General features: G+C 40.0%; 1 protein-coding gene across 1 annotated transcript in view; it reads right to left on the reverse strand.

The window, feature by feature from the left end:
* The window catches only part of AFAP1L1 (actin filament associated protein 1 like 1), an 83,673-nt gene that overhangs the window by 22,237 nt on the left and 34,116 nt on the right, over nt 1-27,320 (reverse strand). Inside the window, exons 2-11 of the mRNA XM_043986659.1 lie at nt 25,713-25,841; nt 22,943-23,026; nt 20,830-20,924; nt 18,731-18,839; nt 10,918-11,016; nt 8,837-9,048; nt 6,840-7,019; nt 5,372-5,464; nt 2,728-2,821; nt 462-614 (exon numbers count right to left, since the gene is read on the reverse strand). Of these exons, the coding sequence (XP_043842594.1) occupies nt 462-614; nt 2,728-2,821; nt 5,372-5,464; nt 6,840-7,019; nt 8,837-9,048; nt 10,918-11,016; nt 18,731-18,839; nt 20,830-20,924; nt 22,943-23,026; nt 25,713-25,841 (1,248 nt within the window). The remainder of the gene's footprint in view (nt 1-461; nt 615-2,727; nt 2,822-5,371; nt 5,465-6,839; nt 7,020-8,836; nt 9,049-10,917; nt 11,017-18,730; nt 18,840-20,829; nt 20,925-22,942; nt 23,027-25,712; nt 25,842-27,320) is intronic.

Below are 27,320 nucleotides of genomic sequence, written 5' to 3' on the forward strand. Positions count from 1 at the left end.
CTTTCTTCCTTCTCAGTTTTCTTTACATTATACTCAGTTGTGTAAATGTTGCATCCTCCTAGTAGAATATGAGCTCCTCAAGAGCAGGGTTTGTTTCACAGAGATAAAGATGGAATAGCCCTTAAATCTAGTCCAACTCCCTTATTTTACAAGCAAGGAAACTGAGTCCCAGAGAAGTTAAGTGATTTGTCCAAAGTCATACAGGTGGTAAGTGGCAGAATCACTTCCAGGTCATCATCCAAGATCACTGCTCATTCCACTGTATCGCCCCATTGCCTCACATATAATAATGTCTTAATAAATGCTTCCTAAATTATACCAAGACATCCTGCACTGTGTAGGAGACAAGACTAAATGTTCTCTACAACCCCTTCATCTCTAAGAATCAACAGTTTTATAGGAAGGGCACTGTCTGGACTTAGTGTAGCGATACTGCAGTCCCTAGAGAATCCTATACCAACCACAGCATGGGACCCCTTCCTCCGCTGGGGACATCTGTGCGTCTTCGTTCAGTGACTTCTTCTTGGAGAAGCTAATGATGCGGTTGATCTTCCGGCCAGCAGCACGGCTGACAGAGCCCTTCAGCTCTGCCAGGCTGCTCTTCTTGCCTCTCCCTATCACAGAAACAGAGGGATGAGTAGGGTGGAGAAGCTTATTCCCAGAATTCCAGAACCTCACCCGTATCTGGCTCATTGTGCTTCCTGATCCTGGCAATTAGGAATAGATTTGGAATAAAGGATCTCTGAGGTCCTTTCTAGCTCTGAAATTCATTAACTTAACTTGGGCTTGTAATCTCACATAAGTCACTTGAGCTTTCTTGGCTTCAAGTTTTCATATCTAATAACAATAATAACATTTACACAGTACTTCAAGGTTTGCAAAGCGCTTTACATAAGCTTTACGTAACTTAATCCTTACAACAACCCCATGAGGTAGGTGCTATTATTATCCCCATTTTATGGTTGAGGAAGCTGAGGCTGTGAGAGGCTGAGCTAGCAAGTATTTAAGGTAGAATTCACATTCAGGCCTTTCTGATTTCAAGTCTGGCATCCTATCCCCTTTCTGTTACCTACCTGCCACTTATAATAATAACAACAATAATAATTAACATTTATAAAGTGCTTACTATTATGTGCCAGGCACTACACTAAGCATTTCTGAAAGAAATGATTATTTCTCCCTCATATTAATAATCACTTATTGAATTAGGACCAGAATATTTTCAGAAGCCTTAGGTTGCTCAGTCTCTGGAGGACATTGCTGATAATGAGATTGAGTTAACTTTCTCCTCAATCTTGTTCAGACCCTACCCAACCTTACAAGTAATTTAATCCAAGGTGGGAAAGTGCACTGTGCTCTACAGAGGTATGGTAGGGATAAATTCTTTGATTAGATTGCCCAAGGCTGGGCAATTCAGAAGTAAATGACATAATCAAAGTTAATTCCCCCCCTCCTCATTAGACTCCTCTCATTGTAATATTCATTCTCTCTTATTAATTGTTAACCAATCGGAGTTGACAGCTACCCTTGGGAAACACCCACTCTTTCACGGGCATATAAACTGTGAGCCCACCCATACAGTTTTCATATTTGGCACTCACTGACCCATTTTATTGGAAAGTGCTAGCATTATTAATAAAATGGTTAATTACCTAGAAATTATCTCTCAAACTTTTAAAATGTCACAGTTTTAGAATTATTTTCTCATTTAATCCTCACAGCAACCTTGGGAGGTGCTATTATTATCTTCATTTTACAAATGAAAACTGAGGCAAATTATAAGATAAGACTACCATGTTTAAATAAAACCTGTGAGTTTCACAAGATTACTTAAGTAATAAATATAATCAATAGATCATATATATATATATGATTGCTATGTTAGGTTATTATAATTAATTGATATTTCTTAATTTTGAAGGCTCTCCAAGATGTAGAAGGATTAACAGTGATTCTGTCATACACATTTCAATCACAGGATTTCAGAGCTACTAGGGACTTCAAGGGTCACCTAGTTCAACCCTAAGCAAAAGCATGACTCCCATCAACAACATCCTTCAGTAAGAGCCATAGAGGGAGCCTTTAGTCTAGTAGGGGAGATGAGCCCTGTGCAGGAATATTGACAGTACTGGGCTCAGGGGTGAGGGGTAAGGGCTCCAGAAGAGAGAAAAGAAGCATGCTATGGACGGGGGGCGGTTAAAAGGAGAGATCATATCTGGTTTGGGGGAGGTAAGAAAGACTTTATGGAGGAAGCACCAGAAAGATCCCTCTGCACTGTTCCCCTCCTGTTTTATAGAGAAGAAAACCAAGGTCTAGAAAGCTTCCAAGGTGGCCTACCTAGTAAGGATTCAAGCTCAGGTCCTTTGACTCAAAGCCACTGCTTGTGCAACCACACCACAGCTATTTGATGGGAGGAGCCTGCAGACCTTCTCCTGGGACTGCATTTCTGGCTCTCACAGCCTTTACTTAGCTTCAAGGGGACTCCTAGAGAAGGGCTGATCTAGGGTACACCTGAGCAGGTACAGTACTGTGTTCTATCAACAACTATACTTGTATACAGTGTGTGTGGCTGTTTAAAACTTTCTTGTGAATGGACAGCTCCAACAAAATACACACACACACACACACACACACACACACACACACACACATATCCTCTCATAGGGCTGCTTTGAGGAAGCATCTGGGGATCCACCACCCGGGCAGGAGGAAGAGTAAAGCTCTCACCAGAGTCCCCGGGCTCCCGGCGACTGTTGGTGGAACAGCCTTCTCCTGTGCTGATGCTGTCTGAGTCTGACGTCTGCTTGTCTGGGGATAATCTCTGCGGAAGAGAAAACAGTCAGGACATGGTGGAGGTACCCATCCTCTCCTCATCTGTGCCACCTTCCCCAGATACATTCATTCACTCATTGGATTATCCACCCCTTCACTCACGTCCTGTTTCCATTGTCATGCTTACATGATGGTCAGTTCTCACATCCCGTGAGAAGACCCAAGCTCTCCCAGGACCTACCAAGATGGAAAAGCTTTGAGCATGGGACCCTGGTCTCTAACATCAGAGGACCAATCTAGCTAATAAAGAACAAGAACTCCCATTTTTATAGCGCTTGAAAAGACCACAAAACACTCTCCTCATAATGATCCTATGAGGTAGATAGGCAGCTATTAATTCTATTTTTAACCCTCAAGAGCAGGGTTTGTTTCACAGAGATAAAGATGGAATAGCCCTTAAATCTAGTCCAACTCCCTTATTTTACAAGCAAGGAAACTGAGTCCCAGAGAAGTTAAGTGATTTGTCCAAAGTCATACAGGTGGTAAGTGGCAGAATCACTTCCAGGTCATCATCCATGATCACTGCTCATTCCACTGTATCGCCCCATTGCCTCACATATACCCTAGATCACACACACACACACACACACACACACACACACACACACACACACACACAGCAATTCATGAAGACTTATTTTTTTTTTTTGTCTTTTTTTTTTTTGTTTTTTTGTTTTATTTTGGTGGGGCAATGAGGGTTAAGTGACTTGCCCAGGGTCACACAGCTAGTAAGTGTCAAGTGTCTGAGGCCGGATTTGAACTCAGGTCCTCCTGAATCCAGGGATGGTGCTTTATCCACTGTGCCATCTAGCTGCCCCCTCATGAAGACTTATGCAGAAGTGGGATCATACTTTTCTGCTTGGCTCCAGGGGGAAGAATTAAGAGCAAGGAGAAGTTACAAAGGAAGATGTAGACTATCAAAAACAAAAAAACCTTGCTAATAGAGTGGTCCTTACAAAAAAGAATAGGCTGCCTATAGGCAGCGAGGTGATGATGTGGATAGAGTGCTGGGCCTGAAGTCCTGAGTTCAAATATGGTCTCCGACATTACCTGTGTGACCCTGAGCAAGTTACGACCTCAATTTGCCAGGTTCCTCAACTGTAAAATGGATAACACCTACCATGCGGAGTTGTTATGAGGATCAATGAGGCAATATTTATTTTAAAAATAAAACACAAGCACAGTGCCCGCCACATGGGAAGTGCTTAATAAATGCATATTTCCTTTCTTTCCTTTGGAGGCAATAGGTCCTGGATCATTAGAGGCCTTCAAACAGAGGCTGGACGACTAATATTAGGGATATTGTAAAGGGGATTTGCATTTAGGTGCATGTTGGACAAAATGACCTCTGAAGTTCCCACCAACTCTGAGATTCTGTGAAACCACTCCCCCCCAGGTCTTTTTCATAAGAACTGTTATCTAGCAAGGCCTGCCTCATGCTATAGATGTGTAACTGACTTCTTTTTGAGCTCAAATGTAGGCCTTTATATTTTACCCTTATTACATTTCATCTATCAGTTCTAGCACATCTTCTCAGCTTTTACATGTCTTTTTGGATCCTAATTATGTTACCCAGTGTGTTATCTATCCCTCTCTCCACCTCCTTATTTCCACAGGAGTAAATTCAATTCATCAAATCTTATGATTTCTGATCAGTACAAGGAGAGGACTAATGAGGAAGAATGCCACCCACCTTCTGAGAGAGAGGGGATGAATTATATAAACAGAAGGAGACACATTTTTGGAAATGGCCAATGGGAGAATCTGTTTTGCTTGACTATGTATATTTATTACAGGCTTCTTTTTCCTCCTGGGGTAGAGTGGAATGGGAGAAAGATAAAAAAATGTTAATTAACTGAAAAAAATTAATTAATAGCAAGATGGAAAAAAAGAAATCTGTTTTATCCTTTAAAGCTCAACTGCAGCATCACTGCTGTGAAATCTCTTCTCGTCCCTACATACAGAAGTGATCTTTTCCTCCACTGAATTCTCATGGTTCATTGTATCTTTCTTATGTTCCTTGTACCATTACCTTGTATTAGAGGTATGTGTATTCATGAGAGCCTTATTCACCACTCCTACCCTATGAGCTCCATAACAAACCAAGGCAATCTACTATAGAAACTCACAAATAAATAAATGCACACACACATATCTATATGTACATACAAATACAGTATTAAATTCAGGATAAAAAATAACAGAAATCAAGGCAGCATGGACTAGTGAAATGAGCATTAGATTTGGAGTGATCCCTTGATCTGCTAAATCTACTTTTGTGAGTCTAGGCAAATTATTTATACTTTATTGCCTTTGAAGTCTTTATCTGTAAAAACAGGGGATTGGAACAGCTGATTTCTTAGGGCCCTTTCAAAATCTGATAATCCTATATCTTTGTATTCCCTTCAGAATAAACAGTGATTTGTACATTTTGAGCAGTTGGTAAAGATTTGATAGATGATTCAATGAATGAAGTCACTCTTGTTTCAAACAATGAATTTTCTGTGAGGGCTAGAGGACACCCTAAAAGAGACTCTACCTTGTCTAGGTCTAGTTTGCACTGGAAAACTGGGGACTTGGGCTCCTCTGCTCCATCTGCTCCACCATTAGACTTGCTCACCTCTTTGATAACCTGTGGAAAGGACCAGAATATGCATGAAACATTCTCATTTTTCCTAAAAATGAATGTAGTGGGGCAGCTAGGTGGCGCAGTAGATAAAGCACTGGTCCTGGATTCAGGAGGGCCTGAGTTCAAATCTGCCCTCAGACACTTGACACTAGCTGTGTGACCCTGGGCAAGTCACTTAACCCTCATTGCCCTGCCCCCCCAAAATATGAATATAGGGATTAGGGACAAAAAAAGAGATGCCCCAATCGGAAGGATATTGAATGATAGTGGAGTTCTTTGCAAAGAGTCTTGGGAAATAGAAATGGTTTAATATAATCATCTCTTACATGCATATTCAGTTTAAAAACTTTCACATACATTGTCTCATTTGACAAGGTAGGCAAGGCAGGAATTATCTCATTTTTTTTACAGAGAAGGAAACTGGAGCTCAGAGAGAAGAGGTTGGTTCAAGGTCTCACCACCAGTTTAGTGGTAATGTAGGAACTAGAAGCCAGGTCTCACCTGGCTCCCACTTGGAGGGTAGGGGGAGTCTTTCTAGTGCCCCATGTTAGTCTCATAGAAGCACAGAAGAACTCCAGATCTGAGAGGGACCTCAGAACTCATCTAGTACAACCTCTTCATTTCACCAAGGAGGAAACTGAGGCCCAAGGAGAACTGTCTTTCCCAAGCAGAGCTAGAAGCACAACCTTACAGATCATCCAGCTCAGCTCCCCTTTATGTCCAAGACAAAAAAAAAAATAAAGAGAAGAAACCAAATATTCAGTGAGCAAATTACCAGAGAAGGCCTAAAAGAGTTTTATTTAATAGGACCATAAGAGGAGAGAGAGCCATAGATAACCTTTCTGGGGGTCCTAGGGAGATACTGGCACTGTGGCAGAGTGGAAAGGGTACTTGAATGGAAATCAGGATATTCGGATTTCAGTCCTGGCTTTGTCTTTAACTAGTTATGTGAACTCGGGCCTCTTTGGCTGTCTCTCTAAAATGAGGAGCTTTGACTAGATAACCTCTAGTTCCCTTCTAGTTTCAAAATTCTGTGTTCTAAGTCCCCCCTCCAGGTTTGATATCTTGTGCTCTACAGCATCTCTCTGCTATGACATTCTATGTCCTAAGATTACTTCACAGTTTTCAGAAATCAAACATGGTCCCAGATTCCCCACACTCCCAGAGAATCTCTCTCTTCCTCCGTTAAGGATCATGAAATGAGCTGAGTTGTATATAATGGCTGTGTGGATCAGGCTAATTCCTGCCCTGGGCCTGATTTTCAATTCAGAGTTTGGGAAATCCAAACATATTTGAGAGCTGACCACCCCATCACAACTTCCACTCCCACTTAGGAATTAAGGTAACTTGACTGAGAAAATAAAACTAGTGTTCCTACCTTTAGCCACTCTTCAGCCTGTTCCTTGCTCTGTACAGCCAAAACCAGGGCCTCTGTACCACCCAGAGAGAAGCGTAACTCATGTTTCTTGCGACGTCCATCCCTGGGCACATAAATGACATTACAGATGTCCAGGGCCAGCTTCAGGTGGGGCTGGCGGTCCTTGGAGTTTTTGTAACACTAGAGAGAGAGAGAGAGAGAAGGAAGGAAGGAGGGAAGGAGGGGGAAGAGATAGTGAGGGAGAGAGTAGGGAGAATGAAAAAGAGAAGAGAGAGAAAGGGAGAAAGGGAAAGAGAAGGAAAGAGGGAGAAAGGAAGAGGTATAACACACTTTCAGGGCCTTTGTCATATCTTATAGTGACAGGAACAACAGACTCACCACACACTGGTTCCCCAATAGCTACACACATAAAGAGATTGTAACTAGGAGCCCAAGCATAGCTCAGGACTCCAGGGACACCCCTCATGCCCATTCTAACCCTTCAGGGACTAATGAACACTTGGTAGCTAATTTGTCCAATCTAGCTAAATCCAACCAAGGCAGGATCATCAGCACGGTGATACCATTACCTCTCTCATTTGTATGATATACAGCCTAGCAATATTAACTGATACCATGGAAATCCAACATTTGGACAAAGATCATATTCAGATTATAAACAATTTGTAGATAGTCTAAAAAACTGTGGTTCTTAAAGCCCTCTTCTCCCTTTTCTGTTCTCTCTATGCTATGGGAGACATAGATATGTTGCTATGGAAACAGAAGAGGGGATACCCAGAACTGAGGGCCATTTTGTATTTTTATTTTCTTCATCAGCCGCCAGGGAGAAAGAATGTATCATCTAAAAGCCAACCTTTTGGTAATGAGTCTCTCCACATTTAGCTGAGCTGGTCCTTGGATAAGACATACACAATGGACTGCCAAGGCCATTTCTAAGGCCTTTTGAGCTTGGAAGGACCTGCCAGAGCTTGCATTCCAATGAGGAACAAAAGGAGAATTATTGTAAATAAAAATATCCATAGTTCCACAAATCAGATCTTCCTCATATGCCTCATCGATATATGAAGAGAACCTGGATTCTTGAAGGATATCCGAGGGATTTCAGGGTCTTGTAGGTTTTACCATACTGGGGAGAATTTGAGGATGAGCCCAGTGATGAACTATGCAGGACAGTCTTTGGGGCTCAGCTTACTAAGAGTATAGAGAAGAGGTTCATCACCAAAGGTCTGGCCATCAGGGAATGGTTTTATTATTTTAACTAAAGCAAAGTTTCTTAGCCTTGCTTTGTGTCATGTGCCTCTTGTGGCAGTCTCTGACTCTGGACTGCCCTCTCAGAATCATGCCTTGAATGAATAAAATAAAATATGTAGGATTACCAAGGAAACCATGGCTATTGAAATAGTTATCCAAATAGGTTTTTTTTTGGGGGGGGGCAATGAGGGTCAAGTGACTTGCCTAGGGTCACACAGCTAGTAAATGTCAAGTGTCTGAGACTGGATTTGAACTCAGGTCCTCCTGAATCCAGGGCTAGTACTTTATCCACTGCTCCACCTAGCTGCTGCCCCCTATCCAAATATGTTTTTTAAAAATTCAGACAAGTTAATAACCTTTGAGCTAAAGCAACTCAAAGATGACAATTTTAATAATAAAGACAATATCAAATTCAATTAAATGGATGTATAGAAGTATAGTAGTAATAAGGATTCTCATTTCTATAGCATTTTATGGTGGCAAAGCACCTTTATCACAAAAGTCTTATGAGGTAAGTAGGGCAAGTATTACTATTCTTATTTTATGAATGAGGAAAGTAAGGTACAGAGAAGGAAAATGTCTCCTGTCTGGTCACATTAAGTGTTAGAGCAGAGATTCTATGACCAGCATTCTTTGTTCGTGTGCACATGCTTTCATGTGTGCCCGACACACAGCCATATATAAGTAGATACATACATGTACACACACAATCACCTACACACATATGCAAAATCGCTAGATCTCACCAACAGCTGGTTGTCCCTGATAACAGTCAGTTGCTTGGCCCACTGGCCAAAGCGCTTTTTCCGTAGCAGGAAGGCACAGATTCTACAGTCTTTCACCAGGTGCAAGGAGGCTTCCTCTGAGGGCCACTGGTGGGTTAACTGCTGCCCCTTTCCATCCTCTTCTTCATCATCATAGGATTCATAAGAGCTGCTCATGGCATCTGAGTCATTATCTAGATGAAGCAAAGGAAAGTTCCAAGTTACTCTTGGGATCACCTCTGATCAGAGAAGTATCTGGCTCTTCTACTTCAATAAGGATTTATTAAGTGCCTGCTATGTGCCAGGAACTATGTAAACACTAGGGACAGAAATAAGAAAAAGAAAAACAGAGATCTTACTCTCAAGGGAACAAAGGTGAAGGAGTGGGGCTGCTGGGCAGAATGGGGAGGTCTGGATCAAGAGACTTTTAGGCCTAGAATCATAAACGTAGAATTATATGTCTGGAAGGGACCTTAAAACAAAGACTATGATAACAATAATAATGATAATAACAATAATAAATTTCAATGATAATAATACTTTTGCAAAATGCTATCCTCACTGCAATCTTATATGGTAGATAGTATAAGTATTATTTCCATTTTATTGATGATAAAACTGAAGCTTAGGGGTTTTTTTGAAACTTTTTTTTTGTTTATTTTTTTTGCTTTTGTGGGGCAATCGGGGTTAAGTGACTTGCCCAGGGTCACACAGTTAGTAAGTGTCAAGCGTCTGAGGCAGTATTTGAACTCAGGTACTCCTGAATCCAGGGCAGATGCCTTATCCACTGTACCACCTAGCTGCCCCAGAGGCTTAGGTTTTGATATAGAAATGCCAGAGCTAAACAAAGAATATTACATGTGAAAGCTGGAAAAGACATCACAACATGGAACGTTAAAACTAGAAAAACCTTACAAATCATTTAGTCCCACCTACTTGGCCATCTTATAGCTGAAGACTCCTTCAGAGAGGAGGAATAATCTGCCTAATATGAGCCCCCATTCAGCCTCATTTCTTTAACTTTACATGACTGAAGATTAAAATTGATGAAGCTCCTTGGGGCCCATATCCAATCTGTGGCCCAGGCCTGTCGATTTCACCTTTGTAACATCTCTCAAATACATTCCCTTTTCTCCTCTGATACTGTTACCACCTAGCCCTCATCTCCTCATACCTGGACTATTGTTATAGCCTGCTGGTGAGTTGTCCTGCCACAGGTCTCCTCATTCCAGTACATCCTCCCTTCAGTCACCAACCAAAATGCTTTCCTACAATTGTAGGTCCAACCATGTCATGCCCCACTCGCCCTCACACACTCGATAAACTCCAGAGTCCATTTGACCTCCCAGATCAAATAAAAATCAAAGCTCTTTATAACCTAGACCCTGCCCCTGCCATTTCAGTCTCCTTACACATACCTCTCCCTTCCCACCCTCCATTTGCTTGTCGCTCCAGTGACACTGGCCTCCTTGGTGCTCCTCAAACAAGATACTCTATCTTTTGGCTCTGGGCATTTTCTCTGTTTGTCTCCCATACCTGGAATACTCTTCCTTATCATCTCTGCCTATTGGCTTCCCTGGCCATCTTCAAATACCAGCAAAAATCCCACCTTTTACAGGAAGACTTTCCCAAGCCCTCTTAATTGCCTTCCCAGTGTTAATTAGTTCCTACTTATCTTTTATATATCTTGTTTGTAACACAGTCATTTGCATATTGTCTCCTCTCTTAGATGGTGAGTACCTTGAGGGTGGGGACTGTGTTTTATCTGTCTTTCTATCCCCAGCATTTACCACAGTAGCCAGCACATAATAGGCTCTTTTTTTTTTTTTCATAATAGGCTCTTAATAAATACTGACTGACTGACTGACTTTGAGCTAGAGACCAGGGAAGATGTTGTGGAGAAGTACCTAGAGCTGGGCTCTGAACAGAGTAGCTGCTTAATACAGTGACTGTTAAATTTTATTGAATAGGCCCTCTTACAGTTATGGAGATCATACACCACAAATGAGGTTCTGGGAGAGAAGATCTCCACATTCTAAGTGACTTAACACATTAGTACTTACAAGAATTCTTCTGTTCCCCATTAATCCTGGTCACGGGGTAGCTGCTGTCAGCATCCTCATAGTAACCATCCTCAATGGAGTTGGGTGGGCTTGAACCATCTGCAGGAAAGACAAAAACAACATCAGATAGGAGGCATGCAAGAAGAATTGTAACCAACATCTCTTGTTTTCGGGAACACAGATGGGGGTTTGAAAAAAAATCAATTTTCTCTTTGTGTTCAACCCCAAAGCCCTTCAATTTCAAAAGATTCCTCAGCAAATGAAAAAATCTATGAGCATTTCTCTCCTCTTATGAGAATGAACAGTATGAAAAAGGAGTCAAAAATCCTGAATTAATTATTAGAAGTAAAATAACACCTTAGAATACAGAATGCTTAACTAGTAGAAATGCAACACAGAACATCAAACCACAATGTATGTTAGAACATAGAACACAGAATATCAGAGCTAGAAGGCAACTTCTGTAGAATGGCAAAGTTAGAGGGTACACTAGACCACAGGACATAGGACATTAGACCTGGAGGTCACCTTAGAACATAGAATGTTAGACATGGAAGACACCTTAGAACACAATACACAGAACTTCAGAGCTAGAAGATCCATTAGAAAGAAGATAAGGCATTTGAGCTAGAAATGACTTCTTCAAAGTTAAGCAGAATCCTACTGATTTCCAGTGCAATATTCTTTCCATCATGTCCTCTTTTCATTTGATCTACTGAAGAAAAAGTATTAAGACTACAGTTATCCCTTCTATCTCACAGGGTAAAGGGCATGGCACCCCTGAAATATTGGACAATCCCCATAAAATTTTTTGGCCCTCCCTTCATACCAGAGAAGTCTTCTGGCTTCAGAGATTTCCTTCCCTCTTTTCTTTTTTCTTTTTCTTTGACAGGGCAATGAGGGTTAAGTGACTTGCTCAGGGTCACACAGCTAGTGTCAAGTGTCTGAGGCTGGATTTGAACCTAGGTCCTCCTGAATTCAGGGCTGGTGCTTTATCCACTGCACCACCTAGCTGTCCCTCTCTTTTCTTGATATTATACAATACTATATATATATATATATATATATATATATATATATAGGTATTTTATGCATTTCTCAGTTTGTAAAAATGTTCTGTGTCATCTGCTGGCCTTTGCATGTTGTTTGCAGCTTCCACAAAACTCCCTCAAAATTCTCATTTAATTTCTTATGCTGACCTGCAATATATCAAAACTGCGATGGGGAAAGTCATGATGTGAAAGGGATAACTAGACACTCTGTATTTTAGTTCAAGTCTGTCAAGTTTTTTTAATGTATTTAACATTCTAAATAGAAGCATTTTTAACTTAGAGAAATGTCCCAACTAGCATAGTCATCTCAGACTCCCCCCATGCCTATCCCAGGATATCCCTCTACCCCAAGATAATTTGTAGTACAAAAGCATTATATATGTGTGTGTGTATACATTTTTATATATATATATATATGTATATATATATATGTATATATATATGAATCTTTTTTTTTAACTTTTATGTTTTTGGTGAGGCAATTGGGGTTAAGTGACTTGCCCAGGGTCACACAGCTAGTAAGTGTTAAGTGTCTGAGGCTGGATTTGAACTCAGGTACTCCTGAATCCAGGGCCAGTGCTTTATCCACTGTGCCACCTAGCTGCCCTGAATCTTTAACAAAGAAAAGGTCACAATATGTTAAGATACAGTTTGGGGTTAACATTATAGAATATCACTCATTTAATCTTCTATTAAAAGGACTGTGATAATCAGATTCCTTACTAGACGTTGGTCTCTAGGACCAGTATATAATTCTTTCTCAATGGAAAGGGTCATAGGGTCAATCATTTGAGGGGTAGGAGTGCAAAGATCTTAACTAAACAAGAGTTTCTCTTTGTTCTAAATTTGGTTATCATATTTAATCCGTTTCCCCAAGGCCTTAGTTTTTTGTTCTTGACCTTCTACATGCTTTCTTCAAGAAAAAAATTTAGAAAGCATTTTAGGCAGGAAAATGTTTATTTCTTAATATTTTCATAGGGAAGACTTTTTAAAAAAAATATGCTTCCAAAAATCCTTGTGAAGTCAGCAGGTATATTCTTACTTTACAGATGAGATACAAATGATTATCTAGGGAAGTAATAATAATAATAGAGATGATAATAAAAATAATATCTAACACTTAAGTAGGGCTTTAAGGTTTGTAAAATGCTATCTATCTATCTATCTATCTATCTATCTATCTATCTATCTATCTATCTATCTATCTATCTATCAAATCTTATTTGATCCTCACAAAAACCCCGGGAAATAGATCCTATTATTATCCCCATTTTACAGATGAGGAAACAGGCAAACATGGTTAAGTGATTTGCCCAGTGTCACATAGCTAGCAAGTCTATGAGGTGGGATTTGAATGTAATAATGACTCGACTTCAGATGCAGTGCATTAGGCACCATGCAAAAGCCTAACATTCGTGGTTATGACAAGTGATTTGCTCAAAGTCACTGAGTAAGTAGTGTCAGGGATGGGCCTAGAACTCAAATCTCATGATTTTAAGTCCACAATTCTCTCTGCCATGTCATATTTTAGTTGAAAAAAGAAGCAAAAGCTTCTTATGAAACCAGGACTATTCCTTCCTCTGTTATGACTCAGAATCCTTAAAACCTGAGGACATTAGCTCTGCTGAGAAGCCAAGCAAAGATTTATTTAGTTTGTCCACAAACATTGTTAGAGATCTAGGTGTGGGAGGTTGGTACTATAGGGAGCAAGAGAGGGAATGGATTCTATTCAATCCCTGTGCTGAGAGGAGACCTCTGGACACCTGGCAATATGATCCAGAAGCAGTATCTGACAGGAAGGATACTGTGTGACGTAATTAGGGCCTTCCACTCTGGAAAAGGTTCCAATATCTCTCTTCCGGAGTCACTCCCCTCTCAGGCCCTACAACTCTCCCACTCCCAGGGATGTTGTGAGCTTGGCCTGGCTGCTTCCTCAATGGGAAGACACTTCTAGTGCGTTCTTCAGACCAAAGAATTGTAATAACTTAAGGATACTGATGATGTCAACTGATTATGACCCCTTCCTTTCCTCCCCTGACACCAAGCCCCGAGACAAGGTGGAGTTAGAGTTGCTTTGTTTCAACTGAATCTCTGTAAACTTCCACTTATGCAGAGGAACTCAAAATGTCAGATTAGAGAAGAGACTTTAAGCCTTTCAATCCAATCCTCTCCCTTTTAAGGATGAAGAAATTGAGACCCAGAGAGGGGAAGGAATTGGCCCTGGCCACATACCTGCAGGTGAATCAATGTTCCAAACTAGGTTTCCTGATTCCTATTTCAGTGAACCATTTAAAAAAACTGTTTAAATTTTTTAAAATTATTACTACAAATACATTTACAACAAATGAAAATTAAAACAATTGAGCCAAACAGGAATTAACCTCCAACCAAACCCTCAAATCTGAACCATTTATATCTTAATCTCCTGGAAAAATAACAAAATTGTATAATTTTAGCAACATTAAACTAAACACAAAAGTGAACAACCTCTGCATCCTCTTAGAACTCCATCTACATACTTAGAAAATTGAGTTTTCTTTTTTTTTTTCCTCATGTAGTAGTAGGCAATGTCCATGCTATTCTTCTGGTTCTGCTGACCTTCCTTTGCCTCATTGTCATATGCTTTTCCATAGTTCTTGGAATTCTTCATATTTTTCATTTTTATGATACCATAATACTGCTACATTAATTGATCACAATATAATCAGCCTTTACCTAATCAGGGATTATAGTATTATAATCCATGGCCCACCACACTGAACTCTAGGCTTACACGGACGAGGTTTCATTGTAGGGGCTATCCCCCAAATCACACCCTCTTTGACTTGTAGTGACCCAACGTAGAGTCACATTTGGGAAACTCTAGATTATAGATAGAAAACACCTAGTGTCCAGTTGTCCATAGATGTCCAGCCTACTCCAAAGCACTCAAGTTAACAAAGCATACGCTGTACGTAGGACTGCTTTTATTATACCCCATGTAAAATGTAAAATCTCCGCTTGGGCTACAGATCCACCCTTGTATCAAAGGGTTACAGGTTGGGTGTCCATAGGGGCTCTCATAGTTCTAAGAGGGACCCTGTAGATAACTATATCACTACTACACCTCTTAAGCCTTCAATGGTATGTTCTATTAACAATTAGCTAGTAAAAAAAAAACAACCAAACAAACAATTAGCTAGTAGACTCAATTGACTCCCATTAAAGGTACTTACTACCTTTTCTATGTTACAGTAAGAACAGTTATTAGAAAGCATTTGGTTCATAACCTTGGGGCACGGCTTGTATCTAATAAATATACATAGCATCTATAGGAAGAGTAAGCACAAACCTAGATGATGATGGTAATGAACTACACATGTGGGGAACATGAGTGACAAAGGGACAACTGGTAACTGGAGTCTTTTCTCCTTTTGTGGAGCCCTAAAGTATCACCCCTTAGGCATGGTTCTTCGCCTGTTCTGGATCAGCTCCTTTCTGAGTTCATAGTCAGTACCTCTCTCTGACATAAACTGCCTCCTTAGGGTGACTATCTCTTGAATCTATGTGTATGATTTGTTCATGTGTCTGCTCCTGGCTAGATGCATACACTGTTTCCTACTGGTCCAGTTTCCCCAATGACATGGTCAATAGGGGAAGAGGAAAAAAGAAGATAGAAATTTGAAAGTCCCTTAGTTTCTACTCACACCACCCCCACCCATAACAATTCCCTCTCAGGGGCTTAGTTTTTCCTCCACTTCAAGGCTCTAGTTCCTGAACTGACAAACTCTGAACTGGAATTCTTCCACTGATAGACCAGCCTACTCTCACTTCAGCTTTCTGTGTTCACTGTTTTCAAGTCTAGGACCAAGAGGCATGAATGATTCTCTCAGCCAATCACACTGCTTTCTCTTTTGACTTATTAGCAAGGAGTATGAGCCTAATAAAGTGATCAGGGCTTAAATTAATCTTGTTTATATAGGGTAGACCAAAAGCCATAAAGAGATTTGATGTTTTAATAACATTTTGAAAATTACTTTTTATTTTCTATATATGTGTGTACATATATGTAAGTATATAAATATACATACATATATACACATATGTACACACATATTTATTTCCTATATATGTTGTATGTGATGCTATGGTGTTGTAACTTAAAAACAAAAAATAGGAGGCAGCTAGGTGGCGCAGTGGATAAAGCACAGCCCTGGATTCAGGAGGACCTGAGTTCAAATTTGAGCTCAGACACCTGACACTTACTAGCTGTGTAACCCTGGGCAAATCACTTAACCCTCATTGCCCTGCAAAACAAACAAACAAACAAAAATAAAGGAGTTATTAAATACTGAAACCCCTTCATGACTTTGTTTTTTGGGCCATCGTTTATATTACAATCTAATAATGGTTGATTATAATGTTATGAAGTTTGGGTTTTTTGTTTGTTTTGGCGGGGCAATTTTCTGTTGTCTCCCCGAGTAGATTTCGAACTACTTGAGAGTAGGGATTATCTAAGCTTTTCTATTTTTATTCCCATTAGGCACATAGTAAGCACCGAAAAATTGTTTTCACTCATTCATTCAGACTTATATGTCATAATAGGCTAATGCCCTAATAAGAGATACATTTTGTCAAGATTAGAAGTGATTTTGTCTCCTGATTTTTGTTGCAGTGAATATAAAAATGCAGATGATTTTGTAGTTTATCTTATTCCCAAATACTCTAGTGAAGTAATTTATTTCATAAATTCCTTTTGTTATTGCTGTACTTCTTGGATTTTCTAAATATGCAACCATATAATTTGCACATGAAAATATTTTAATTTTTCCATCTCCCATACTTGTTTCTTTAATTTCTTTTTCATGCCTTATTGCTATGTTAGCATCTTTTATTATAGTAAGAGAAGTAGAAAGAGTTGATAGCCCAAATATAAATTTTATAATGGGAATTCTTGTAAGGTTGTTCCATTGTATATATGAACTCATCATTTCCAATGATTTTGTGTGTGTGTTATATTAAGGGAACTATTTTCTCTCTACATTTGTGTTTAACAAATAATTTTTTAAAGAAATTAAAATCTCTGATGTAACTATAGTTTTTTCTTATTGATGCACTTATTATACCACCTTCCTATTATTTAACCTAACTTGCATTCCCATTATAAACCTCATTTGATCAAAATGGATTTTTAAGAAGTACTAATATATCCTATTATCTTCTTTACAACTAACTTCATTATCTTTTGATCTATAAATGTAGTACATAAAGTTTTTTCTTTGGTACTTGGACATAATTATTTTTGTGTATATTCCAAATGTGTTGTGTGTGTGTAGGTGTGGGTATATTCTTTGTTTTTCTCACTGAATTTTTTCTATTAGATGTAGTTTAGTTTACTCTACATTTGGCTTGGTAATTTTTAAAATTATTTTTTCCTTGTTATTATGTATTGATAGAGAACTATTAACCAATAATTATATAAGATTTGTTACACCTTGTAATACTGTAGATTTATTGAATGTATATATATATGCACTTATATCACACACAATATACACATGTATATATGTACATGTATATACACACACTTGACCTATCATTCAGAAAAAAACCCTTAGAGTATGATATAATGTCCTTGTCTATTTTAATGCTTTTAGTGCAAATTCAACTTTGTCCAGTATCATCAGTGTCACCAATAGTTTTTGTGAATTATTAGTAGCAATTTATCAAAATTTTCCTTTAAATTTCTTTGGATCTTTTTTTATTAAATGTTTTATGTAAACAACATTTTTAAGGATTCTGATTTCTAATCTGTTCCATAACCCTTTTTAAATTTTCATTGGCATGTTGGTTCCATTTACATTTTGCATTACATTGGTTAAATACCTTCTCTGCTACCATTATTTGTTAAATACTATTAAACTTATCAGAAGAAAATACATTTCCTCCTCTTGATTACTATCAACCCCAAATCAAACAGAGATCCAATATCTTGTACTTTTAACTATGAAGGTTTTTTTAAGTACGGATTTTCCAGGGGCAGCTAGGTGGCGCAGTGGATAGAGCACCGGCCTTGGAGTCAGGAGTACCTGAGTTCAAATCTGGCCTCAGACACTTAACACTTACTAGCTATGTGACCCTGGGCAAGTCACTTAACCCCAATTGCCTCCCCCAAAAAACAAAAAAAACAGAAAAACAAAGTATGGATTTTCCCCTTATCAGCAATTGTGGATTTACTCTGGAATTGTACTACTCTTGCCCTTCCACATTTCTATATTTACATCAATAAAATCAAGAGAAACTGAGAGAAAAACAATTCTGATAATGACATGTATCTATTATTTGGGCATTAATCTCTCATAAAAGTAATGGATGAATTTAAAAAAAAACACCAATAGCTGTGTCACTCCTTTGCAAATCATTCAACTTCTCAGTAATGTAAGCAACTCTCTTAAGATTTTAAGTTGCAGAGAAGGTGCCAACATGAATTAGTAGATGGAGTTTTTTTTTTTTTGTGAGACAATTGGGGTTAAGGGACTTGCTTAGGGTCACACAGCTAGTAAGTATTAAGTATCTGAGGCTGGATTTGAACTCGTGTCCTCCTGAATACAGGGCCGGTACTCTATCCACTGTGCCACCTAGCTGCCCCAAGTAGATAGAGTTTCCTCATACAGATCTCCCCACTATCATATTAATCTAGTACCCACTATCATATTAATATCACTACCCATTATTCCACCTCTTTGTTTCTGTCTGACTCCAACAACACCCAGTGGACTTACTGTGAGAGCTGATGTACTCAGGTGTCTTGCCTGGACCCAGGGGAAGGGCTTCTTCATAGTCATCTTCTGGAGGAGGATTAGTGGGAAGTGGTGGAGGAGGATCTGATGACTAAAAAAAAATTAAAATTAAGATAATTTGAACAAAGAAATGGAGATTGGCATGTCAGGGAAGAGGAGACCACAAGTAGTAGGAACATCAGTCCCAGTTACAAATTCAGAACTTGGTGTCAGGAATAGCAGGATCTTGGAGCATTAGGGATCAAATCAATTGAACAATAAACACCTATTAAATACCTACACTGTGCCAGGCACTACGTTAAACTTGGGGGTTACAAAAAGGAGAAATAGTCCCTGCCCTTAAGGGGCTTACAGTCTGATGAGGGAGACAACATGAAAACAAATTCATGTAAAACAAACTTTATATAAGATAAATAGGAAGCAAAAGAGGGAAGGCACTGGATAGGAAGGAATTTAGAAATCACAAAGTCTATTTTATGGAATAGAAACCAAAGGCCTGGGGAGAGGAAGTGATTCACTCACTGCCACACAGTGAGATTACGCCAAAGACCAGACTCGACCCCCAGGCTCCAAACTCCCAGTGCAGCGAACTTCCTACTGCTCTGAGACTGTCTTACTTGAATCATTGCTTTCCATCTCCAGGGAACCCCTATTATAACAACACATCCATCCCCAAGTAAATTCATGAATACTGATAAAAAAAAACAGTTGCTATTTCTAGAGTCCTTTACAATTAGTTGCAAAAGTCTTTGCCATAAATCCTGAGTCTTCATAATTGCCCTATGAGGAAGCAGGGAGGGGATTAATAGCCCTATCTTGTGGTCTCAGAGTCAAAGTCAGTAGAAGGTAATTTTAACTCTCCAGGCTAAAGACTAAACTCTATGAAATGGGAGGAGAGCTCAGGTCATGGAATCAAAGTGTCTCCATGGGGGGACTCCAGAGCTGCCACTTGTATACAATACAAGAATAGGACAAGGAAGTCTTGGTGAGACAATAGTTCCTATAAAAATGTTCTGAGGGTCTTGAGGGACTTCAAGCTCAACAAGAGCCAGCAACGGGACATGACAGCTAAAAAAACTAAGTTTAGGCTACATTCACATAAGTACTATATTCAGAATCTTTTGTTGTTTTGTTGGGTCAGTAGTATCCAACTCTTTGCGACTCCATTTGGGGTTTCCTCGGCAAAGACACTGGAGTGGTTTGCCATTTCCTTCTCCAGATCATTTTACAGATGAGCAAACTGAGGCAAACGGTATTAAGTTATTTGCCCAGGGTCATACAGTTACCAAGTGTCTGAGGCCACATTGGAACTCAGTAAGATGAGTCTTTCTGATTTCAGGCCTAGTATTCAATCCACCATGCAACACAGAATCAGAAAATTAGTAATTCTGTACTCCTCTGCCCTAGTCAGACCCCATAAAGAGCATTGTGCTCCATTCCAGGTATCACTGCTTTGAATAGAAAGGAAGCTGACAAACTAGCACATATCCTAGAGGATGACCAGGATGGTGAAGGAGACTGGAGACTATGCCATGTGAGAATCTGTTGAGAGGAACTGAAAAAATAAGAGGGGGTGGAAGGAAAGATGATAATTGCATTAAAGTGTTTATAGGGCTTTCAACTAAAAAAAGGATTACCCTCATTCCACTTGGTCCCATAGGGCAGAACTAGGAACAATGGATGGAAGCTGCAAAGAAAGATTCCCGCTCAATGTAAAAAGTAACTTCCTGATAGAGCTGCCCCAAAGTGGGAAGGGCTACTGGAAGAGACAGTGAGCTCCCCATCATTGGAGATCTTGAAGATGACCGCTACATTATCAGGGACATTAGAGAGGGGACTCTTGCTCAGGGAGGCAGGGGTTGGATCAAGTGCCCTTCGGTAGCCCTTCTTGCTCTGAGATGCTGTGAGTTCAGCTTTGACAGCACTACTTCTTCTTCTTTTTTTTTTTTTTTTTGCGGGGCAATGGGGGTTAAGTGACTTGCCCAGGGTTAGTTAGCACTACTTCTAATGACAGAACTAGGGTCCATCCTTACGGTCAAGGGGAGAGATAGGCACCAGAAAGACTCTAGTCCCCAACTCACTTTTCTTAGGAACTGGTTCATTGCTGGCTCCAAGTTGTCTCTGTCAGCCTCCCCATCATCCTCATGCATGTTCTGAAGGTCACTCAGGGCACAGTCTAGGGAAGATTCAGACCATTAGATAGCAATTGAGTCTGGTGTGAATTCCATCTTTCAAATCTCAACTAAAATACCACATGTTTCACAAAGGCTTCCCTGATTTCCCTGATTTGTAAAGACGTTCCATCTCTGATCTCACATAGTTTGTTTTGTACCTTGTTAATTTTTTTCTTCAATTAACAAAAATTCATTTTTCTCCACCTGACTTCCCTCAATTAAAAAAAAAGGAAAAACTCTTATAACAAATATGCATAAGAAAGCAAAACAAAGTCCAACATTGGCCATTTCCAAATACATATACACACATATATGTATATGTAAATGACTCATTCTGCACTTATAGTCAATCAGCTCTCTATAAGGAGAAAGTTAATATGCTTCACTGACGCTTCTAACATATAATGTTGTGAATTATAGTTGTCTTTACATCTTATCCTCCCACCAAACTGTAAACATCATGAGGACAGGAACTGTGCCTTATCTAAAATTTTTTATCTTGTCTAGTACCAAATATAGAGTTTATTAAAGCTTTGTTGAATGAAAGAAATTACATTACACCAAAGCTATGTCTCCCCTTCATATGTTCTATCTTATAGTCGAATGGTCTATTCTCCATCACATTCTTGGCCTTCACTCTCTTCTCTCTTATGTCTGATCACATTGCCCCTACCAAAGCCTAGAAATGGGCTCTCCAAACTCTCATCTCTGCCTATCAGTCTTTCTCCTTCTTCAAGGTCCAACTCAGGTGCTCTCTTTTCTAAGTCGTCTTCCCTGATTCTCCATCCTGCCCAATAAAATAATCTCTCCCTCTGCGGGGTTCTCCTAACACTTTGCCTAAATGTTTTCTTTTCACTTCTCATTTTCATTGTATTGTAGTGATTTCTGCACACGTCCTATCAATCAATCAAAAACCAACTAGCATTTATTAATTGCTTACCATGTGTCAGACACATAGGGCTAAGGCTTGGAAATACAAAGACTAAAAATAAAAAGAAAAGAAAAGAAGAAACAGTACCTTTCTGTTCTACATGGAATTGAATGTCAATCTCCATTTTATTGCTAATGCCTTGAAAGCAGGGTCTACATCTTACCTACCCCACAGAATTGTTAGAATTGTTTATAAATTATAAATTATGATAAAACTATAAATTTATAAATTGTTAGAATTATTTATAAACCTTGAAACACTATGTAAATGTTATTTTAAAAATAAATGTCTATATTCCCAACACCTAACCAAAGGCCTTTTATATAACAGGAACATGATAAACATTGATCGTGTTGAAATTTAGAAATAAGCAGAATCTGGGAAACCATCTCTTGCAATTCCCTTCCTTTTATAGACTAGGCACACAGAGAGGAAGGGATTTTATCCAAGGTCACATAGAGTGGAAGATCTTAGAGGATCATAGTCTCATAGCTCTAGACCAAGAACCAAAGCCCAGGTAGTTACTGGCACAAGTCACGGGCACGAGTGATTGGCACAAAGTCATGAAGGTAGGGTCAGAGGCAGTGTATGAACTCAAGTCCTCTGACCCCAAAGACTTTTCCTGACTCTCTAGGTCAAGGCTCTTTGAGCTGCTCCAGTATTTGTCCCTCAATTTAGCCTGAGGTGAACCAAACACATACCCGTCCTCCTTTCAAACTCAAAACTGGGCTTCCTTGGGTCCTAATAAATATGACTGTAAAACTGGAATTCATCCCTGGCTCATCAAAATGGATAAGTGCTAATCACATGGAGTGCTATGTAACGGAAGGCACATTGAACTTGAAGCCAGAAGACTGGGCTTCTCAGGCTAGCTGTCACTGACTTTCTATGTGACTTTGGACTAATCACTTGGACCTCTCTGGCTTCAGTTTCTTTCTCTGTTAAATGAGAGAGTTAGAATTGGTTATCTTTAAGGTCCTTCTCAGCTCTATCTGTGAGATATTTTCAGACGTAAGTTAAGGCAGGGGCCACCCAGGCATTTAAGGGAACCACAAAGGAGGACAAGAGTTGCATATTTGAAACACGTACCAAATTCTTCAAAGAGCGACTCCACAAAGCTAGGTCCAGAATGCAAGTCTGCTGTGTTCATGTACATGTAAGATATCTCCTTTCCTGCAAAGAAGGATAAATAGTCACAGAGGAGGGGAGGAGCTTCTCTCACCACCACCTATGGCTAAAAGGGAGTTAGAGGTCCTCCTCCAGACTCTTTCCTTCCCTCCACATCCACTAGGGATCAGGCAGAGAAATGGAACACAACCGGCTGAGAGGAATGGAGATAGCCTAATGCTGTGGAAGGAACCCTAGAGAACTAGGTTCTAGTCCTGACTTTCAGTAATTCACCTTCTGATTTTCTGTAAGTAACTTTTCCTTTCTAGACCTTAGTTTCCCCAAGGTAAGATGGGAGGGCTGGTTGAGCTGCTCTCCAAGCCTATTCCAATATTAACATTCTAGGGGCCTGTGATTTTAGTCTGTTATATCGGGACAGGCATGAGTACACACACATTCTTTTAACCAGAGGTGGTGTGACTTGATCTCCTAGGAAAAACGGCAGCCTTTGAGTCAGGATACCTGAGGCTAGAATCTTGCCTCTGTTTGCCAAGAGCAGAGACGCTGTGGGATCGAGAAGGAGCCACAAGGGTCATTAAGCCCAGACCCAAACCCGAGCAGGAATCTTCTTCCTCCCAAATAGTCATCCAGAATTTCCTTCAAAACCTTCAGCGATGGAGTGACAATAATTGCTCACACTGACCCAACACTTCAACATTTATGAAGCATCTTATTTGATCCATACCATGACTCCGTAAGATGGGTGCTATTACTATCCTTATTCTACAGGTAAGAAAACTAAGGCTCAGAGGTTAAGTGACTCGCTCAGGCTCAGACAGCTAGTAACTGTGCTGCCTCATTTTTCATCAGCTTCTCCTCTCTGATGCAGAATAAATCTAATCCCTGTTCCACGATCAGGTACTTGGAGCCAGGTATCATGTCACCCTATAGTCTTCTCTTCTCTTGGCTAAATACACCCAGTTCCATTAACTGAAGCTCATAGTGGCCAGTTGTTGTTTTTCTACCTCTGGGCCTTAATTTACTCATGTGTAAAATAGGAATAATGATACTTGTTCTACCTATCCTATTGGGCAACTGAAAAAATTGCCCTGTCAACTGGAAAGTGCTGAATGAATGGGAACTATTAATATTTGATATATCACAGTCTTACCCCCTTTACCTCTATGAAAGCATGGACTGTGAAGAATGGACATGTCTTTGTCTATTCTTGGGATACTGTATTTTGAGGTATGGGGGAAACTGGACTAGCTGGTCCTTTAAAGCATTTCCTTGATTGAGAGAGGAAGGCCATTACTCAGCAAAACAGTGAAAGGTACGCATCTTACTTCACTGGGTTCATTAGTAGTACCATAGAATTTAGAGAGATGGAAAAGACCTTTGAGACCACTGAAGTCAAACCCTTCACTTATATAGAAAAAAAAACTGAGGCCTAGAAAGGGGAAGGGCTTTTCCAATTAGAATCCATCATTTGGATCCGGAAGGATCTCAAGAGGCCTTCTGAAATTAAAGAAGGCTCACGGGGCAGCTAGGTGTCGCAGTGGATAGAGCACCGGCCCTGGAGTCAGGAGTACCTGAGTTCAAATCTGGCCTCAGACACTTAACACTTACTAGCTGTGTGACCCTGGGCAAGTCACTTAACCCCAATTCCCTCACTAAAAAAAAAAAAAAAAGAATGCTCACAAAAGGGTAAAATGATTAGATCCTTCATGATCTATTTGGTTTACAGCTCTGAGAAGGCAAGGGGCAAAAGGGTTAGACTGTCATTCCTCTGCAGTGTAGAGGCTGGATAGTCTGTAGTGTAGAATATAAAAATAAGAGATGACATAGAATAAGGCCATTCTCAGGCCAGGCCACGCAGCACATACCTCGGCATAGCTTGGAGGCCGAGAGAATCATGTGTATGTTACCATCATTCTCCCTATCTCCATGTTCGCAGCTTGATGTTAACCTTGACTCATCATCCAAACCATTTTAGTTACCAAATTATACTAGATTCTGCCTCTTCCATATCCTTCCCATCCATCTCTTCTGTATTTTCACCAGTGTCATCCTAGCAGACACATCCTCATTATCCCCGACCTGGATTAGTACAATAGTTTCCTAATAGGTCTTCCCATCTCTAGTCTTATCTGTTAAAATCCATCCTTTATAACCTAGCCAGAGAAATACTTCTTCATGGGCCTAGATCTGATCACATTAATGCTATGCTCAAAAATCTTCAATGAATCTCTACTGCCTATCCAGTAAGATTCAAATTCTTTTGCCCAGCATTCTAGGCCCTTACTCTATATCATTCATTCTAGGCTCCAGATTTGGGGGACTGGACTATCCTCTGAACACTTCTGGCTCATTGTGTGTGTGTGTGTGTGTGTGTGTGTTAGGGAATTGGGTTTAAGGGACTTTCCCAGGGTCACACAGCTAGTAAGTGTGTAAAGTGTCTGAGGCCGGATTTGAACTCGGGTCCTCCTGAATCCAGGGCCGGTGCTCTATCCACTTCTGGCTCATTTTAATCTCTATAACCAGAAGCTGGCCCTCCCCCCTCTTCATTTTACCCATCTTTAAAAGCCCAACTTGAAGGCCAATTCCATGATGATTTCCCTTATCCCCTTAGGTGCTTGAAGATAGTCAGTAATTATTTGCTGAGTCAGCACTAAGACAGCACTACTTATGAGGAGGTGGGAGCTGTTTGGCTGAGGAGATTTCATAGGCAGAGAGAAAGGGAGGGACTGACCTGGAAGAGGCTGTAGGTTCTTCAGGATGGTTGAGACAGCCATTTTCTTCTCCAAGGCAGCTTCACTCAGGTGCTCATGGTCCAGAAGACTGAGCAGCCCAGTAAGCTCAGGAAGGAGCTGCTCTAGCACTTTAAACCAAAACAAAAGGCAGAAAATACAAGTTGATGGTGATGGCTTCTGATGGCAGGGTCCTGCATGACCTTGGGCAGGTGACAAGGAGGAAGCTGGGGGACCAAAGTTTTTGTTTCTGCTATGGGATCCCCCTCCTTCTATCCAGAGAAGGTGGCCCTGATGTGGGATATGGACAGTGAAGAATCCCAGTCAGGGATAGGGCTAGACAGGCCAGGCAAGTGCTGCTCAGGAAAGAAGCCTGATGGCCTATCTTAGGAGGTAGCAAAAGCATAATTATAGAAGCTTAGAGTTGAAAATTATATCAGGGGCAGCTAGGTGGCGCAGTGGATAAAGCACCAGCCCAGGATTCAGGAGTACCTGAGTTCAAATCTGGCCTCAGACACTTGACACTTACCAGCTGTGTGACCCTGGGCAAGTCACTTAACCCCAATTGCCCCCCCCAAATATATATATATATATATATATATATATATATATATATATATAAAAGAAGGAATCTTCTCTACCTTGTTAAGTCATCATTCAGATTCCATCCCTAAACCTCTAGGGAGGTTCTTCATATTCATCTTTTCTTATGACATAATAATATTCTATAGTTTATATACCATGATTTGTGTAGAAATTCCCAAATTATGATTTACTGCTTCCAGTTGTGACTTTTTGCTACTACAAAAAGTGCTGCTATGAATATTTTGTGAATATGGAATCTTTTTTTTTCCATATTTGACCTCATTGCCTAACAAGAGGGTCTCTAGGTCAAAGGGACATGGACATTTTAGTCCCCCTGCACTCCCCCTTTTTAGTTTTATTCACAGAAGGGTTGGCCCAATTCAGTTAAACCAAGAGCATATTCATGTGCCTTTTTTCAGAAGATACCTCTTTTTCCATCTTTTGTTATTTTTGCCAATTTGCTCGATATGAAGTGAAACCCCAATTGTTTTACTTTGCATTCCTCTTATTGGTAGAGATTTGCAGCAATATTTCATAGGGATAGTGATAGTGTGTAACTGTTATTTTGAGTACAATATGTACTCCTTTGAAGTCTTAAATATTGGAGAATTTTTGTGTTAATTCCCTATATACCTTGATTAACAGTCAGTCAGTAAACATCTAAGTGTTTACTATATGCCGGGTGCCCATTTTTTTGTTGTTGTTATTTGGCAAATTAAAGGAGTGGTATGCTATATCCTTCTTCAGTAAACTAAAGCAAACAGGGTTAAGTGACTTGCCCAGGGACACACAGTTAGTAAGCATCTGAGGGCCAGATTCGAACTCAGGTCTTCCTGACTACAGGCCTAGTGTACCATCCACTGTACCATCTAGCTGCCTCCAATTTGCTAAAATATGACTTACAGAAATTCATATAATGGGTAGGAAGAAGGCAAAGATGAGCTCCTTGCTTGTTTTGGAAACTAAGTCAGTATTAATGTACTTTAAGATCCAAGGGACTTGACCGCATAATGGAAAGACCTGGC

This window comes from Dromiciops gliroides, chromosome 2, assembly GCF_019393635.1.
Source record: "Dromiciops gliroides isolate mDroGli1 chromosome 2, mDroGli1.pri, whole genome shotgun sequence".
In the NCBI taxonomy this organism is placed as follows: Eukaryota; Metazoa; Chordata; class Mammalia; order Microbiotheria; family Microbiotheriidae; genus Dromiciops; species Dromiciops gliroides.